This window comes from Dermatophagoides pteronyssinus, unplaced genomic scaffold (genome assembly GCF_027571235.1).
Source record: "Dermatophagoides pteronyssinus isolate colony J.1.1.1.1 unplaced genomic scaffold, Derpt_VIB-CSIC_2022.12 sq0005, whole genome shotgun sequence".
In the NCBI taxonomy this organism is placed as follows: Eukaryota; Metazoa; Arthropoda; class Arachnida; order Sarcoptiformes; family Pyroglyphidae; genus Dermatophagoides; species Dermatophagoides pteronyssinus.
This window is the reverse complement of record NW_027461529.1, coordinates 1,522,800-1,542,548: the sequence shown is the minus strand read 5'-3', so window position 1 is coordinate 1,542,548 and position 19,749 is coordinate 1,522,800. Positions and strand designations below refer to the sequence as shown.

The 19,749-nt window shown below is 28.3% G+C and overlaps 1 protein-coding gene across 5 annotated transcripts; it reads left to right on the top strand.

The window, feature by feature from the left end:
* Positions 1-873: 873 nt before the first annotated feature.
* On the top strand, positions 874-19,601 carry LOC113789704 (uncharacterized). 5 transcript variants are annotated; one of them, XM_027339274.2, is made up of 14 exons: positions 898-2,834; positions 5,941-6,334; positions 6,429-7,539; positions 8,921-9,049; positions 11,405-12,600; positions 12,738-14,469; positions 14,527-15,377; positions 15,448-15,965; positions 16,045-16,202; positions 16,280-16,426; positions 16,499-16,566; positions 16,672-16,762; positions 17,564-17,680; positions 17,739-19,601. In XM_027339274.2, exons 1-14 carry the CDS (start codon positions 2,068-2,070, stop codon positions 18,395-18,397), a joined length of 7,938 nt encoding a protein of 2,645 aa, XP_027195075.2. In that variant the 5' UTR covers positions 898-2,067; the 3' UTR covers positions 18,398-19,601. The 5 variants fall into 5 exon arrangements, with proteins under 5 accessions (XP_075676181.1, XP_075676180.1, XP_075676179.1 ...); XM_075820066.1 differs by lacking the exons at positions 17,564-17,680; positions 17,739-19,601 and adding an exon at positions 17,237-17,557 and having other exon boundaries at positions 874-2,834; positions 16,499-16,574; XM_075820065.1 differs by lacking the exon at positions 17,739-19,601 and having other exon boundaries at positions 876-2,834; positions 16,499-16,574.
* Positions 19,602-19,749: the final 148 nt, after the last annotated feature.

Genomic DNA, 19,749 nt, shown 5'->3' with positions numbered 1-19,749 from the left:
TGCTAAAAATTACGTCATATTTTTTCCGTTTTTGTTTTTAGTAGACACTTATCATCATCATCATCGACGACGACGACGACGATCATGGCGACATTTAGTGGCTAACAATGAATTAATAAATGAATTTGCGCATGAATGATATTTACAAAAAAAAAAATTTCATTATATTGGCGCGGTTATTATTATTACTACTACTACTATCCATTTAAAGTATTTTATTATTATGGATCGATAGAATTCTATTTCAATTTTTTTTTTTTTGAATATACAAAGATTTGTGAACACATCCAGAAGGAAAAAAAATTGAGAGATACGCATGCGAATTTTATTTATATAGATAAAAATTAAAAACTTTAGAAGAATAAATGACGACATTTACCTCTGCTCCAAACAAAAAAAAACTAAGAATCAATATAAAACATATAGAATTTGTTATATGTTTCCAGATTTTCCGAATCAAAGAATTCTATAAGAACATATAAAAAAACTGTCTCCAACAACTATAATCATTACTACAATCACAAATGTATTACTGAAACAAAAAAAAAATACCGAACCATTTTCCATTCAAGATTCCATATGATATGGAACTATGGCGTCATCGTCATTGTCATTGTTGTTGTTTTTGTGGTGTTAGTGGTAAATGGTTGTGGCCTCAGCGACGTCGTCGTTGGTCATAATCATCATCACTATAGAGAATCTGACTCTAAAGCTTTTTACATTTTGTTAAATCATTAACGTTTGTGTGTGTGTATGTCCTTCTTTCATGCGACCCCCACCCTATTCTTGATTCTACCATTTTTTTTTGTTTGCTTCTCATTCACATACTCACAACATTATTATTATCAACACAAAATATTTTTGAATATATGGCGTCCATGTATGTTATTCTGTACACACATATAAACATTGTTAGTGATGAAACATTGATGATATCAATGTAAAATGTTTGAGCGTGTGTGCATGAGTGTGTGTTTCAGGTTTCTCCAAAAAACAAGAAAGAAAGAAAGAATTTTTTCATTCTTTCTTTTTTTTTCATTCTCTCTTTTCACATACATTTTCATAATGATTTGAGATTTAACTTTAAAATGATGAAAATGATTCCATCAGTATAAACGAAATATTTATGAAAAATGTGAAATGAATAAAAGAATATAATCAAGCAACATTTCTTCTTAAAAAAAATGAAAATAAATACTGACAACAACAACAACAACAACAACGGAAGAAGAAAAAAGTTATTAAATAACTAAACATATGAAGAAACAAGAATTATTTTCAAAATTGATTCTCGATATGATGAACATGAATGAATGAAAAAAAAATTATTTTTTATTATCCACCATATAAAAATTCTGTTGACCAACAAACAAATGAATGAAAACGTTTGAATGCTGAAATGTTCATGAAATTATGTTTATGATTTGTTGTTATTATTATCGTTAATAATATATTTACAAAATCTAAATTCAAATTCAATCATCCAGTGCAACATTTGACCCTTCGATTTTTATTTTTATTTTCAAACAAAATTATCCACAAGGCCTTATTCATCATATTGATAATTTCGGATTGATTGTTTTTATTGTTTCATTGTTTTGTTGTTTATTTGTGATTTATTTTAATTTTTTATGTTATCTTGTGTTGTTGATACTGTGTGTGTGTGTGTGTGTGTGTTTGTTTGTGTTTGTTAATTTCTATGTGTGTGTGTGTGTGTCGTTTAGTCTTAATGTCCCAAATGTGTCTTGTCATCATCATTATATAATAATAATAATAATAATAAATCAAATTAACCGATTTAGAGAATCAATTTGAATGCATTATTTTTTTTCAATATAGAAAATTTTAATGAAAATTTTTAATTTAGTTTTGTTTTGTTGAAAAGAAAAAAAAAGATCAAATCTTTTGTAAAAATATTAGCTCAATAATTGTTGTTCGTTTTCTTCTCGTCTGTGTGAATTAATTTTTTTTTTCGATTTACAAATTAAAAAATACATACAAATCAGATTTAGTAATAGCAACAAAAACAAAAATTTTCCATCGATAAACGTTTGTTTCAATTTAGTAATGGGAAATGAAGAAAGTCAATTTCAGAATAATCCACAACATCGCCAACAACAACCACAATCAGGATTAAATTCTAGCTTTTACAATTCTATTGGTGGAAACGATAATTTTCAATATTCACAACATCAACAATATCAACAATATCATCCACAACAACAACAACAACCCCAACAACAATCGAACAATATGAATGTTTTATCATCAATGACATCAAATCTGGCGCAAAAAGCGGCCGGTAGCGCTAATCAAACAGGATCAATGTTCAATTCAATTGGACAATTATCAACATCATTTCCAAATAGTATTAAACCAATGAATCAATTAATTAATCAATTTCATCCGGGATCATTTTCTGGCATTGGTGGTATGGGACCTAATAAATCAACAGGATCACAACCACCAACAGCAACAAATACGATGACAAATTCTATGCCCAATATTACCTCATCATCATCATCATCATCAAATGCCAACATAGCAACAACAGCTAAATCTCCCATACCTACACAAGTGCCCGAAGTTGATCTTAGTGGTTTAACTGAAGAAGAAAAACAAATGATACAATCTGTAATGGCTAGAGCTCAACAAGATACACAAAGTCTAATGCCACATACACCACAAGCTCCAATATCATCACCAAAAATATCGACAACATCGTCAACACAACAAATGTCATCATCATTATCAACAGCAACGACAATGCAACAACAACAGCAACCACAACATCATCCTCAACAAAATTCATCAATGATGCCATATTCAAATGAGTTAGTATATAAATCTTTTTTAAAATAAAATTGAAATTTATAATTTTTTTATCAAGAAAAATTACAATAGAAATCAAACGTTTACAAGAATAACAAAAGAGAAAATGAATAATACACATCACTTTCTTTACTTTTTTACTTTCAAATGAAAAAAAAATAATTGCTATTTTTATTCGAAACCAATTAATGAATATTTTCATGATAATCCTTTTGCTCATCAACTAGATGATGTCAATTATTATTATTTTTTTCTTTATCTTTTTCAATCACTTGTTAAGGTTTTTTTTGTTTTGTTTTCGAATTTTGGAAAATTTAATTGAACACAGAAAAAAAATTGTGGCTAGAAAAAAATCGAAACTTTTTTTGTTCAATTAATCAAGAAATTCTAGGAAAATTTTCAATCAATTTTGTGTGTGTGTGTAGATAATAATTATTTTCATCGTAAGACGGCCGTATTTCTGGTTTATATTCTGGGTGATTGATCTTTAAAAAAAATCCCTCAATAAGAACCAAGTGAAAAAGAATTTAATGATTTTTTTGTTGTGTATGAAACCTTAACTATTGTCACAAATATAGGTGATATGTTAAAAAAAACTGTGATATTGGTTTAACCAAAATGTAACAGTCGGTTTTTATTTGAATTTTTCAAATTATGAAAAAAATTATTCGATAACATTGATGTCAAACGTAGAAAAAAAATTAATTAATTAATCAAGTAAATTTCAAAATCTACACAATTAATGTAGCGATAAATGAAAATGAAAAATTCTAATGTAATGTAATTTGATCAAATGTGTTTTTTTTTCTGGTTCTGTTTTTTTGTTTGTCATGTTTTTTCAATGATGATGACCTATGATGATGATGATGATCCGAATATTATTTACCAACAATGGATAATTCCATTATTCTAGAATCTAGATAGATAGATAAATGTTTTGAAAGACGAAACCTGAAAAAATTATTTAGTTACAATCAAAAAATGAAAAAAAAATCCATTTTCATAATGTTTCATATTTGATAATTTTGAATGAAAATGTAGAAAAAAAATTTAATCATTTTTTTACATCCATTTCTCTCACTCTCGGTCATCTCGATTGAAACAATGAAAATAAATAAACAAAAAATAATTTCTAGGTACATCGCAATTTGAGATTTTTGCTTTCACTTTTTTTTTCTTTGTCATAAATATATGTGGAGAATTTATATATAATGTTTATATTTCAAAGAAAAGCTTGATTAAAGAATTCGACCGAATAAATAGAATAAAAATCTATCTATCTATCTATCTATATGAATTTGTCCGATTTCGACGGAAATAGACCAAAAAAAAGAGATAAAAAAACCCCATCCCACACTTTCATACAAAATGATGATGATGATGATGAAAAAAAATTATAATGATAATAATAACATCCGCATTTCTGAAAAAAATAGTTCTTGTGTGGGTGAACAAAAATGGGGTATAAAAAAAACAAAATTCGATGAAAAATGATGAACGAGGATTTTGTTGTGAATGATTTTGCTCCATTTCTTTGATTATTATTTGAAACAACTTTTGCAACATAAAAATTTTATTTGAAACCAATTCTTAATTCACAATAATTTCTCAAAGAATATTCCAATCATTTTATTTTACCTTTTCAATTTTTTTTTCATCATCATCATCATCATCATAAACCCATGTGTGTTTGTTTGTATGAACATTTGTATGATTTGTTTGGTTGTTCCGGTTTTTTTCTTTCTTTATTTATTTTACTTTTTTCTTTATTCTTCTTCTTCTTTGATGATTGAATATTTTTAACGGAGCCGCTCTTTTTTTTTATCATCATACTCACTTCTATCATCATCATCATCATCAACATCGTCTTGGAACTAAAGCGATACATACAACACCGTGTGTGTGTGTTAGTATGTGTCCTTGGTTTTTTATATATACTAAATTCGTCCTATATTACAATTTTTTTTTTTTTTTGGTTGTTGTTATTTTCCTACCAATGTTCGATTCGGCTTACAAGTTTTTATGGTTCTTGAATACATACACACACACAGACAATACATTACTGAATTTTTTTTTCTTTGGTCGGATCTTGTATAGTTTTTTTTTTTTTTTGGTATAATAATAAAATTGTGGGCTATATGGAATCCTTGATTCTGACCTAGATATTTATTAATATTATTATTATTATTATATACACCATACGCTTAACGAATCGAGTACAAACAAAAAAAAAAATAGGCTTTATTACATACATACACACACACAGTGAAAGAATCAATGGATGATTGGATGTAGTTATTATTTGACATAGAATTTTGGAATCGAAGTTTTGGGTTGCCTGGTTTGGTCAACTTTAAATGACAGATATTTTTTTTTTAATTTTTTTGCTATCAATATATTTCTTTGACATTTTTCAGTTATTTATTGAATTATCATTTTGAAATTGATATATATATTGTTTACGATTATATTGATGTTGGTTGCTGTGTGAACAAATAATAATCAATTTTTTTTTAATTTAATTCGAATTTTGTTAAGCATTTTTTTTCATATTCAAATTGAAATAAATTTAGTTGACATAATGAATTTGGTGGAGAACAAGGAACAAGAAAAAAAAGTGAATCTTTTTCTTGAAATTTCAATACTGGAACACATACAGAGAAAAGAAAATTACAGAATAACTTTATTCATTTTGGAAAAAATTTTAGCCTTTTTTTTGAAGAAAAAAATTTGAATTTTTTTCTTCAGTGAAAAATTTAAATTCAAAGAAGAAAAAAACAATAGAATAAAATTCAGAATCGGGAATCATAACCTTATTGCTATCTTATTTCATTTCAATTCATTTTTTCTTTTTGCCCGCCTGGTATGGTTTTATGTTTTTTTATTCATTTCATTTGTTCGAATGCAAATGTGATTCCGTAATGAAATGAGAAAAAAAGAAAAGAAATAAGAAATTCAAGGCGAAAAAAATGAAATGAAATTTAAAATGGTTTCTTTGTTTTATTGCAACAATTTTTCATTGATAAGACAAAAAAAAATACTTAAAGAAATAAATTGAACAAATTGATATTCTTTATTTTAATAACATTGAAATTTGAATGATTACAGAATACAAAAACAACAACAACAACAACAACAATTATCAAGAACTGGACAACAATACGATTCTCAACAACAATCACGATCAAATTCTCGACCACAACAACAACAACAACAACAATTTAATATGATTGGAACATCTTCAATGCCAATAACATCAGCAATAACATCGACAATAAATTCTACAACAGGATCATATACCGAACAACAACAACAACAACAACAACAGCAAAGAAATATGAGTGGTGTTGGTATTCAAGGACAATCTTCAAATTGTAATAAAATAATAATGACATCATGTTCAATATGTCATAGAGATATAGAACAAAATTTATTGATCAAATGTAGTGATTGTTTTAAAATGTTTTGTCAACAATGTGGACAACAAGATCCAAATAGACAGGTATATATAGAGATAATTTTATTCTATATTTTCATTATTTTTTTTGATGAAATTTTTTGATTTTTTTTTTTGAATTTAAATTAAATTACTTTAGATACGATGTTGTATTGAATGTTATAAAAGACGACAATTATTACCGCCTAGTCTAGTGCCTCCGCCATCCGTATCATCATCATCGACAACATCGATGAATCTAAATTCTTCCAATTTAAATCAACAACAACAACAACCGTATTCGAATCAAATTATGCCACAAACATCTTCATCAACAACAATGAATTCTTTCGAACAACAACAACAACAACAGCAACCAATTATTCAACAACAACAATTAAATTCACAAAATATTCAATCATCAATGATTCAAGATAGCAATTACTTTCAACAACAACAACAACCAAATCAGTCAGGTATGATCATACAGCAAGAACAACAACAGAATTTAGGTCAACAACAACAGCCAAATATTTTTAATAATCAAACGGATAGTTCGACAAATCAATCTAGCTCATCAATGATTAATATTGGTTGTAATAATAATCAAATGATTGGACAACCAAATTCAATGAAACAACAACAACCAACAACCATGCCAAATATTTCAAGTCAATCTATGCCAAATGCACAACAACAACAACAACAACAACAACCGTTCATGCAAACAAATACAAATATGAATTATACGAATCAACCGTCGACAAATGTCACAAGTCAACAACAACAATTGCAACAAACTGGAATTCATGGACAACAATTTATGGATTCCACAACTAGGACAAATTTATTATATAATCCAGATGGAACCATACAACAACCTCAGCAATCATCATTGAATCAGAATCAAGCACTTATGCAGCAACAACAACAACAACAACAACCTCAAAATTTACAGACGATGATTCAACAAAAAAATCCAACAACATTATCAAATCAACAATGCCTAAATCAGTCTTCCGAAATGATTGATGCATATGGTCAACCAATGATCAATCGTTCTGTTCAAGATTCCCAACAAAATTTACAGCAACAAAATTTTCCGATGGGGCAACAACAAATTTCAAAATCAATGCCTCAACAACAACAACAACTTATAGCAATTACTGGACCTGATGGTATGACTGAAACGATAAATTCATTATCACAGCATCCACAACAACAACAACAACAGCCAACACAATTAACATTAATGGGACAACAACAGAATGGTAAGTGACATTTATCATCATCATCATTTGCTTTTTTTTCATTGTCGTTGTTATTTGTCAATGTTCGTAAAACGTAGACATAGTCTATCTAATCTAGTCATTAGATTCTATAGTGTATAGTATGTAAATAGTTTTTTTTGTTTAAAGCATTAAAAGAAATTATTATTATTCGATTGCCATTTACTTTTAACTAATTGTTACAGTTTTCTTACAATCAAGAAATATTTTAACGCTTTTTTTCTTTGCTTTATTTGTTTTTTTTCTTTCTTCTTTATCTAAAGTATAATGCATTTTTAAGTTGTTTTTCGCTCTTTTTTGTTTCATTATTTATTAATAGCTTATTATTGATTTAACCCCAAAACAAAACAAAGCTAGAATAACATATATAGTTTTTCAATTAATTGATTAATTAATTAATTAATTAAATACAGAATTTGAAATGATTGAAAACAAACGAAACAACAACAAGAAAAGAAATTCAAATATTTTTTTTCAGATGAAAATTATGTAGTGTGTTCGTGTGTTTGTTCATAAATGAACGAGAATTTATGTTCAAATTAATTAGTATTTGTTTTTTTTATGTTTGTCATCGGTTAATTAAATTTTTTTCTTCTGGATTCTCTTATTCTAAAATGTAAATACATATTTTTTTCAAAAAAAATACAGCCAATATTTCAATTATTAGCATTTCTTTCTTATCAATTATTCAATTTTTGTTAATTTTTTTTTTCATTTCTACATAGCTGATGAAGAAGAATAAAAAAATCACAATTATTTTCAATTGATTGCATTTTCTATTTAATTATTCCAGAATAATAAATTTTTTATATAGTCAATAAAGTCAACTTGTGAAAGAGAATTCAACATTGAAAAAAAAATGAATTGATTGATAGAATAGAGAATACAATCATCATCATAATGATGATGATCATGATCATTCTGTTCACGTTTATCGGTTAATTGTCTATCACAAAATTTCAAATAATAAAATAAAATGAAAAAAAAACTATGAATGAAAAAAATAAAACACACATTCAAACATACACACACACACACACACAATTCAATTATCAATCTGTTTTTTTTCATAAATTTTATGTCTACAACAATCTTTTACTACAGATAAAAAAAAATGTTATCGGCATATATGATATGATGTGTGTGTGCGTGTGTATAATTTAGATCCTTTGATGCCACTGCCAGTATAAAGATCTTTCACTCTCAATCTTTCTTTTTTTTCACCAAACTTCAGAATCATACTTATCATGTCGATCAAATTATTCCATTATATTCTTTCTTTCTCTCTATCTTTCTTCCCTTTCTCTTTCTCTGTCTTTTTGTCCATCCAAATTACTTATCCAAAATTCATTTTTTTTATTAGCATATGAAAATGGTCAATCTTTAAACAACAATAACAATAACAACAACAACAACAATGAAAATAATTTGAATGAACTTGATGAATATGGTTATTTAAATTTTGAAATTGATGAAGAATATGAACGACAAGGTGAGTATGATGACGACGATGATGAACTCGATGAAGATGAAGACGATGATGATGATGATAATAATTATAATATGGTTATGGTAAGAAGCCAACAACAGCAGCAATCATTCGGGAATATTTTATCAAAAAATAAATTCCATCAAAGGCCATCAACAGGCCGTAATCGTATACAATTCAGTAGTAATAATAATAGTGGAGGGAATATAGCCATAGTTTCAACATCAAGAGGTATCAATCAAAAATTATCACCATTTCATTATCAATATTCACAATATCATTGTGGTGGTAGTATGATAAAAAATCAAGTATATACTATACCGGAAGAAGATGAAGAAATTGATCAACAATCACAACATGATCATGATAATAGATTAAGTCCATATGATGATTCATCATCTTCATTATCACCACAACCACAACAACAACGAAGTCCAAAAACATTGCCCATATTGAGCCCAAATCAAATTGCCCAACAACAAGAACGAAGACAAAGTATTAGCATTATGAGTGGTCTAGTTGGTGGTATTACAAATCGATTTCAAAATCAATTTGCAAATAATAATGATTCACAACAACAACAAAGTTCATCATCATCATCATCATCATCATTAATACCAAACAAAGGTCGTAATAATCGATCAAATTCTGAACCATTTTTAGTATTAAATGATTCAATGATGATGTTTCGTAAACGAGGTAATTCTACAAATAAATCTTTCAGCAAAACAAAAGAAAAGAAAAGAAAAAAATCAATCATTCGATATTTTTTTTGTTGCACTTCTAATCACGCTGAGACAATCAGCAATTTGTTCTAAAGAAAGAAAACAAAAAGTATTCATTTGAGAACGAAAAAAAAAAATCCAAACAAATATCACCAAATAAAAGAAATGAAACCACCACCATTACCACTACCAACACCTCGTTTGACATCCCGGATATTATGTTCATCCTTACTTCTAAATTAAAAAAAAACTCCATTCTCCAAAAAAAGCTCTTGATTCACAACCGCTTCCATTTATTCCAGATATTCTTATCCTATTGATTTAAAAAAAAATTTCAAATTCAAAAATTTTTGTGTGAAATATCCTGAATTTTATTTGATCTCTTTGAATATATAAATCGCTAAATATCAATTCTTGCTATCTTTGCTTTCTGCTCCATTCACCTTTCAATCTTGTCTATTTGTCCCATGTTTCTTCTAATGATGATAATGATAAAATTCACCATATTTTTTATCCTCGTTTTATTGTTGAAAATATATCTGTCTGTTTATCCATTCAAATTCCATCAATCAAAATCAATCCATCATTCATTCATTCATTCATTCATTTATTCCCGATTGATGCTTGCTGTTGTCGTTGCTATTATCATTTACCATCCATAATTAAAATTGATTTATTTCATTCATCCTTGATTCTGATTTTTTTTTTTTTTGTTGTTGTTTTCTTTTCATGAAAAATATATTGAATTTTTGCCTAATTGATTTATTTTTTTTTCTCATTGACAAATTCTTACATGCGCAAGCGTATTTTTGTGTGTTTAACAAAAATCTAAAATATCAATCTGACATTTTAATATAATAATCAGAAACATATAGAACAGTATAGCTATAGGAAAAAAAGGTATAGATTAGATTTTTGTTTCTTCTTCTTCTTTTTCAAAAAAAATATATCTACTTTTAATAATGATGTTGACTACGTAATAATAATAATCATCATCATCATTTCCGTTTTGAATTACTGTCTAATACATGTGTGTTGTCGGATACACGGTTATGCGTGGGAGTTTTTTTTCAAGTTTGATGTGATTTTATATTGTAAATAAATAAATAGAAAAAAAAAATTCTTTATTCAATTTTATATAAATGTTATGTGCTTTTGCGTCAATGTCCATCATCTATAGTGTGTGTGTGTGTCTATTCATAGAATCTTTTCATTATTTTAATATTTTAGCCATAATATTTTAGCAATAATAATTGTAATAGGAAATTTAAAAAATATTATGCAATGTGAAAATTTTACATTACTTTTTCAAATTTAATTTTAAATTTAAAAAAAAATTTTTTGTTTCCATCTTTTGATTTTGATTTTGGCAGCATGTTTGCATGATAGAAATGCAATTGTGTGTGTGTTGTGTAGTGCGTGTGTGTATGTGTATGATTTCCAATGAAATCAAATTGGATTTGTAATGATTTTATGTTTGTTAATTTTTGATCGAAATTTATTAATTTTGTTTTAATTAATTAATAATTTTTCATAAGCTAATTAAAAATTTTCTCATATTACATCCCATTTTTTCTTTTATCCGATTTTAAATTCATTTTATTTTCATATGAATCAAAAAAAATCGAAATAGTTCCTGGAATTCAAATAGGTAATCAGCAACAGCCACAACAATCATACGATATGACCAATACATCAATGTCGATGATGGTCACACCAAAACAACAATCTTCATCAACATTACAAGATTCACAGAACATGATCAATATGAACCAATTAATAAATTCTCAACAACAACAACAACAAAAACAACCACAACAATCAATTGGTATTGGATCACAAATGAATAATACACAACAATTATCGAATAATTTTAATCGTATGGATATTGATCAATCGTTAATGTATCTATTACAACAAGATATATCAATGGCAAATCCATTATTAACACAACAACAACAACAACAGCAAACAAATCAGATGTCAACAATGGCTATTAATCCAGCAATGCAAACACAAGCTGGATTTTCACAACAAAATGATCAACAAATGGACAGTCGATTTATGAATAAAATAATGTCACAACAACAGTTTCAACCACAGCAACAACAACAACAACAACAACAACAACAACAACAGGCAAATTCGATACAATCAATGAATAATAATTTTATTGGTCAAAATAATCAAACAAATCAATTTATGCAGTCAAATTCTAATTCACAAATTTCACAACAAAAACAACAATGCCAACAATCATCATTATCTAGTGGACAAATGAATCGAAATTCTATCGAAAGTGGAAATAATTTGACAAATGAAATATCATCATCGTTTGATGTTAATGGTCAACAAAGAATTAATCAGCAAAATGAAATGCTTATTCAAATGTCCAAATCTATGATTAATCAACCACAGCAACAGCAGCAACCAACACCATCATCAATGATTAATACTACAATGCATCGTTCAATGCCCTTATATAATATGGCTGGCCAATTACAACAGCAACAACCATCATCAAAAATTATCGATAATAATAATAATGTGCCAACAGATTTTCATCATTCTCTTATCTCATCATCATCATCATCCGCCCAACAACAAAATCCAGGAATAACGATGAATCGTTTGAATCAATCGACAGCAATACCAAGAGAATATCAACAATCAAAACAACAACAACAACAGATGGCAGCAATATCATTGGATCAACAACAGCAACAGCAAGGATGGCAACATTCGACAGAATTATCTCCAATTTTGGATGTTTCACCATCGATCGAAGCGGCTGAAGCTCAAGAAATTCTTGAAAAACGTCGTAATACTGTATGTGAATTTTTTTTTATATTTTTTTGCGTAGATTAGCATTTAGATTTTCAATATACTATATTATTAATCGAATATAAAACTAATATTTATTAATAATGATGATGAATGAAAAAATTAAAAACAAAACAAAACAGCTACAAACAACGGCTCGCCAAACAACTAATAATCTGGGAACTGATATGACCAGCATTAGCGGAATGATTGATGATTTTAATCGAGCAATCGAAACATTAAGTTTGAATCAACGCGGAAACGGAATCAACATTAACAACAGCAGCAGCAGTAGTAGTAGTAGCGGTATTAATAAAAATAATCAATCCAGAATAGATGGAGATACGAATAAACAACTAAACAAATTTAACTTACCACCACCATCATCATCATCTTCATCATTATATCAGAGTTCAAACAGTATTAATAATAATAATAAAAGTAATAATAAATCAATGTTGTCAAGAAGAGCAAGTACCGGAACAGCTGAATTGAGCTATGATCAATATCATCCAATCATTGGTGGTAAACAAAATCGTATAATGCCAAACATTTCTTCGACAAACAATGCTGATGATATGAAAAAATTATTTGAAACAACATTGACCCGTACAGCATCATCATCAGTACCAACAGCAACGACGACAACAACAACAACAACTATAACGACAACAACAAGCAAAACGGGAATAATGAACACAGCTGGTAATATTACCAGTACATCTACCGATTTGGAATCATTAAAACAACAGAAAGCATTAATAGCAACGAATACACAGATTGAACAACAACTACAGAAACAGCAACAAATTCTCATACAACAACAACAACAATTTTTGCAAATTCAGCTCGAACAACAACGATTACAGAATCAATTACAAGAAAAAAAGGCCCAATCTGAACGACAACAACAACAACAACAACAAAAAACAAACAATGATAATGTTAATGCTAATAATCTAGGTCAGACAAATAATAATAATGATAAAATGGTAGCAAAATTAAGTGATAAAAATCGTGAAATTGCTGTCAACACCGATGATCATTTGGTTAATAATCATCATACAAATCCACATCATCATCGTGGACAAACAACAAGACAAACAACATCATTGTTGAAAAAAGATAAACAAGTTTCGACCATGTCAACAACATCTCCATTATCAATGCATGATAGAAATGTATCAAATCAACAACAACAATCTTCGGCCATTGTAAATGTTCGAGCATTAGGTCCAATGGATCAATCATTACCTGATCAACGTGATACATCTCGATATCATCAACAGCAACAAAGAATTCCTTCGTTATCAATGCAAACTTCATCATCATCATCATTGCATCGTCGTTTACCTCATCCAACTGGTGATGAGATTCTAAACCATCAGCAACAATATGGCCATACAAGTCGACCATCATCATCGATTACAACAACAAGCGCATCGCAACGTTCTAGTTCGCCTAAAACTTCGACACGTAAAATTAATCCCAATACTAGAATTACATCATCGGTCACATATCGTCCAAATATTGTGACCAGTATAGCGTCGTCAAATGCAAACACATACAAAAATCCATCCGTTTCAAATGTTAGTTCCATATTGGCACAGAAAAAGGAATCATTCGTTGCCAATAAAGTATCAAAATCGTTTGGTTTACATTTCGGAACAAGTGGAACACCTGCATCTACATCTACGAATGAACGAATTGCATTAAACACTTTAGGATATTTAGATTTGGATACGAAAAATGTTTCATTCGAAACAGGTTTAAGTGGTAAAAATAAACGACGAAAACTTCCCGAAGTACCGAAAGATGAAGAACCGATTTCTTCAATCATCAATACGAAAAAATTGATGAAAGAAAAATTAAGTGGTAAGTAATCTGATTATATCGATTTTATGATTTGCATGAATCTAACAATGATAATAGGACGAAATCCATTGGCACGTAGTGCACCACCACTTAAATCATCATCATCATTAGATAGTTCATTTGGTATTGGCCTATTTGGTGAACCAAACAGTAGTTGTGGGGGTGGTGTGGGCGCTATTAGCAGCCAATCAATTCCACCAAGACCTCAATCACCTTATTCATCAAATTCGGATATAACACATTTTCTTGCCTCAACATATGGACGACATCATTTATTGAAAAGTCCGACCAATACCGATATTGCCAAAGTGACTAATAAACAATTTAAATCTGCATCTGAACATAATGCATCAAAATATGAACATCCTCATCATCATGGTAGTAAAATTATGACATCGGCCAATTTTGCTAATGAAATTAAAAATATTCAACAAAAAATTCTTGAAGAATTGAAAACAGGCGAATTAGCTAATTCATCAAATTTTATGAATAACAAAAGATCTAATCAAACTAAACTCAATACTTTAACTGGTATTGGAACTGATTATCAAAGTTATCGAAGTCTATTAGACAATAGTTTATTGGATAATAGTCCTACTGCAGGTTATAATCGTAATTATCAATCAAGAAATTCATACAACTTGCGTAATACATTGAATATGACAAACAGATATAATCGTAATCATTATCCAGGTGTAGGTGTAAAGAATAATATTTTTAAATCATATGAATATGAATCATTGAATCCGGTCCGTTATGGTGAAGATAAATATCGTCTCACACGTCCAATGTCATCGATTTTGTTTTATGAAAATTCTGCTTCAACGAATGCAGCCAGAGATACATTGTTACATGGAAATCAACAACGTTCATTCCAGAATCTATCACCACTACGGTATTCTCATTTGGTAAGATTTCGTTTCGAATTCTAATTTAATCTAGTAGTTTGATTTTTTTTTTTGTTTTTTTTTTGTTTAGTCAAAACGTCATTCTAAATATGATCGATTAAATTCATTGTATCGTAAATATGATTTGGCTACGGCTAATCATTCATCATTCACTGATATGAATCGTTATGGCCAAAATCGTGATCTTCTATACGGAACCAATGATGTTATTAATAATCGAGATCTGAAAAATTATACCTCACGTTCATGGCATCCATCACCATATGTTTCAGATGTATCAGATGATGAAGATTTTGATCAGGATCTTAGTGTGGAAGAAAAAACAGCCAAAGTTCGTGCCGAAATCAAACGTCGTCGACAACGATTAGCAGATTCTGATCGTCTATATAGACATTATTCATTTGATGATTACAATTGTCTTAATAGTGATCGTTCATTATTAGATGATCCACTTGATTCATCATTTAACTATCTGATTTCACAATCATCCGATCATTCTCATCATCATCAACCTTTCACTTATGATAAATATGATGGTTTAAATGATTATTCATTGCTTGAATCCAAAGAAAAATATTACAGTGATGAGTATGTTTTTGCTTCAAAAAAAACGTATTTCCTTTTAATGAATTATAATGAAAAAAATTTTTCCGATTTCAATTGTTAGTCTTAATGCATATTCACAAAATAATCAAAAGGCTGGTTTATATTATAGTTCCTATCCTGATTATTCATTATCATCTGCATCAAGACATCATCAACAAAATCGAATGTATGATTCTCGTTTATCCAATACCGGATATGGTTATGGTCCACATGGTGATGGTAATAGAAACTGTATTGTTAGGATTTAATCTATTTGTTAATTATTACATTTAAATACATACATTCTACATGAATAGATTTAAATTATCATCATCAGATGAGTCCATATGGAGCATCATCGATGCCTTTGTTAACTGAACAACAACAGCAACAACAACAACAACAACAACAGGTAAATTATCGTACAAGAAAAACAATGGATGATTTTGGTATCAACAACAATGGTAAGTTTCTATGAATTTTATAAACAAAACAAAACAAAAAAAAATCATTGATTTTAAATCAAATTTAAATAGGCTATCGAAATAATACTGGATATGATGATTCGTTTAATTATATGCGAAGTTCGCCCAAAAAAACTCAAGTATTCCGGTGATATTCATTAATTCAAATGGGCAAAATCGATTAATATTATCGTTTCTGTGATCTCTATCTTGTTTATCTATTGATATATATGTTAAAAAATTAGTTCGCGCCAAATTCCACACGTAATCCAAAATATCCGTTTCCGATCAAACGAATACTATTAACACAGGATCCAAAAATACGTTCAATGGATGGTAAGTAAAAATTTTTTTTCTAAATTTTATTAAATTAATTAATCATCCCAAATGGTGTGTGCGTGTTTGTTAGTGTGTATAAGTTTTGAAAATAATGATAATTATTTTTCCAATAACTTTTTTTATGCTTGTTTTATTTTAATTTTTTTTTTGTTTTATTAAAATTTTCTTCTTAATTATCGATACATTTTTATTTTGTTTTTAGATTTTATCACTAGATTTTTTTAAATTTTTTTTAAATTCTTTAGTTTAGCTTTACTTTATTTTAGCTATTATTTTGTCTATTGATATATAATTTCATTCGAACAATATCAATACAAAATTTTTGGTTGTTTTTTTGTTTTGTTTGAAAACTAATTTAGAATGATGCTTATTGTTTCATAATAAATAGAATTTTCATAAATTATTATTTCAATATGTCTGTTTGTTTGTCTGTTTGTCTGTCTGTCTGTTGATCATCCAATCCTTTCACAGTTTCACAATGATTAGAAAGAAAATTTAAACCATAAAAAACCAAAAACAGAATTTACAATACCAAAAACAAAACAAATAGAATCTCGAACAAATTCAAACAAACTTATTTGATTCTCATGATTCGTTCTCTTCTCTCCACCAAATTAAAAAAAAAAATCAACCTATCAACATACAATCAACTGAATAAAAAACAAATCATCGACTTGGATCAAATTTTTTTTTTGATTTTGTGTTTATTTTTTCATTGTTTGTGCGAAAAAAAAACAAAAATCGAATCTGTGATCAAAATCAATAAACTAAAAACAACATCAACAAACATTAAATTAGGGGATGGTCTAGGATTGAAAGTGATTGGTGGAAAGGATATACCTGGTACAAATATGATTGGAGCTTATATTGCAAGAATACATTCAAATCTATCAATGAATGGAGAGATACGTGAAGGTAAGTCTTATGAATTTGATTATAATTATATTGAAAATTTATTACATTAAAAACGAAGGAATGCAAGTGATCGAATGGAATGGAATACCATTGACTGGAATTTCACATGACGAAGTATCACGTATTATTGCCAATCAAATTGGTGATGAAATCGAGGTCGTCATTCGTACTGATATTAATTTATTACAAAATCAATATGGCCATTATAATAACAACAATATGGCCCCAGGTCCAAATCCTGGTTATTATGGATCACAGGGTTATGGTTATGGACCACCACCACCACCTGATAGTGGTTATGGTCCGCCACCTGGTCCACAACCACCTTCACAACCTTTATGTTATTCAAACACCGGTTATGGTCAGCCGCCATCGATTAATATTCATCAAAATATGAAACCACCACCTTCATCAACACAACCACAAGTGATTCTTCAACACAATCATCCAGTGGATGAAAACTATCAAATGGTCTATGATCAATATGGAAATCGTGTTCCAGCTCCATTATCTTCTTCTGTGCTTCCGATTTCTACTGGACAACCGTTACCACATCATCATTCAAATATGATGGCTGGTGGACCAATGCCAGGATTACTACATCAACAACAACAACAACAACATCCGCTACCACCACAAATGCCACCATCACAAGGAACAATGATGCCACCGCAATTATCAATGCATCATCAAGCGCCACCACCATGTCCATATTGATTGAAATCATTGTCATTGATAAATTAAACCATCAAGCCATTTATGCTTTATAGCATCCTAAAACAATAATCCATCGAAAAAAAAACTTTAGATTTTAATGTCAAGTGCTTTATACCTTTCATATATACTATAGTCATTTTGAATTTTCATAGATCATTCATTATCTGTTTGATTCAGAATATTTTTCCTTTTGAAAATCAACAATATATTTTGAAACGAAAAGAACAAACACAAATACGCAATTCAATTCTAAATTATTATTATCATCATCATCATTGTTGTTGTTGAAATGTTGTTGTCATAAATTTTAATTTTAAAAAATCAATTCTTCATTGAAAAAAGTATCATGTACTATTTTTTTAGTCACACAAATAAAAAAAATTATATCTAGTCATCAAAAAACCAAATATATTTGATAAAAAATATAGCCAGGTGTTATTATTATTATCGTTATTCTCATACCAAACACCCACACATCATGAAAACAACAGGGGAAAAACCAAAATTTCATATCCGGATTTTTCTCTTTAACACGTCACTATACATACATATTTATTATTCATTAATTTATTTCTGTTGTGTTCTTTTTGTCTCTTTGAATTTTTTGTTTTTGTTTTTGTTCTTTCTCCTGAATTTTTTTTGAATTTGTTAATTTAATTCCAGTGATTGATTAATTTTTGTTGTTTCTATTATCATCATCATCATCATTTCATCATTGTTCATTATTGTGGTTATACTGATTTTTTTCTCGCTCTCTCAATAATGATGATGATGATGATAATTCATTGATTCCATGATTCCATTGTGGCTTGATCTATTTTTTAATCATTTTGTTTGTTTTATTCTGTGAAAAATTTTCATGTTTGTTTGTTTTTTTTGTTTTGTTTCAACCTTTATTCATTACACTTTCTTCGCGTTATCTTTATTATAAAAATTGATAAATTATTATTATTTTCCCCCAAGAAAAACTATATATTTACATAATAATTTTCAAGGGAAACAAAAAAAAATAACATTTAAAAATGAATATATTATCATCAACATCATAATATGAATCATGTTATTATTATCATCATCGAATACAAATTTACAAACAGCATTCATCATTCTATCAGCTATTTATTTATTTATTTATTTTCCTTTTAAGTTATCGATTATATCGTTTCAATGTTATATTAATTATTTTCCTATAAATATATGAATATGTTGAAAACAAAACTCATTATAATTAAAAAAAAATATATATTATGAAACAAAAATGTTTTTATTATTCTTTTTTTTTGTTTGTTTGTTTGTCGGATAAATATTTATGGACAATTTATCAACATGTTAATGTCGTTGTTCGTTGTAAG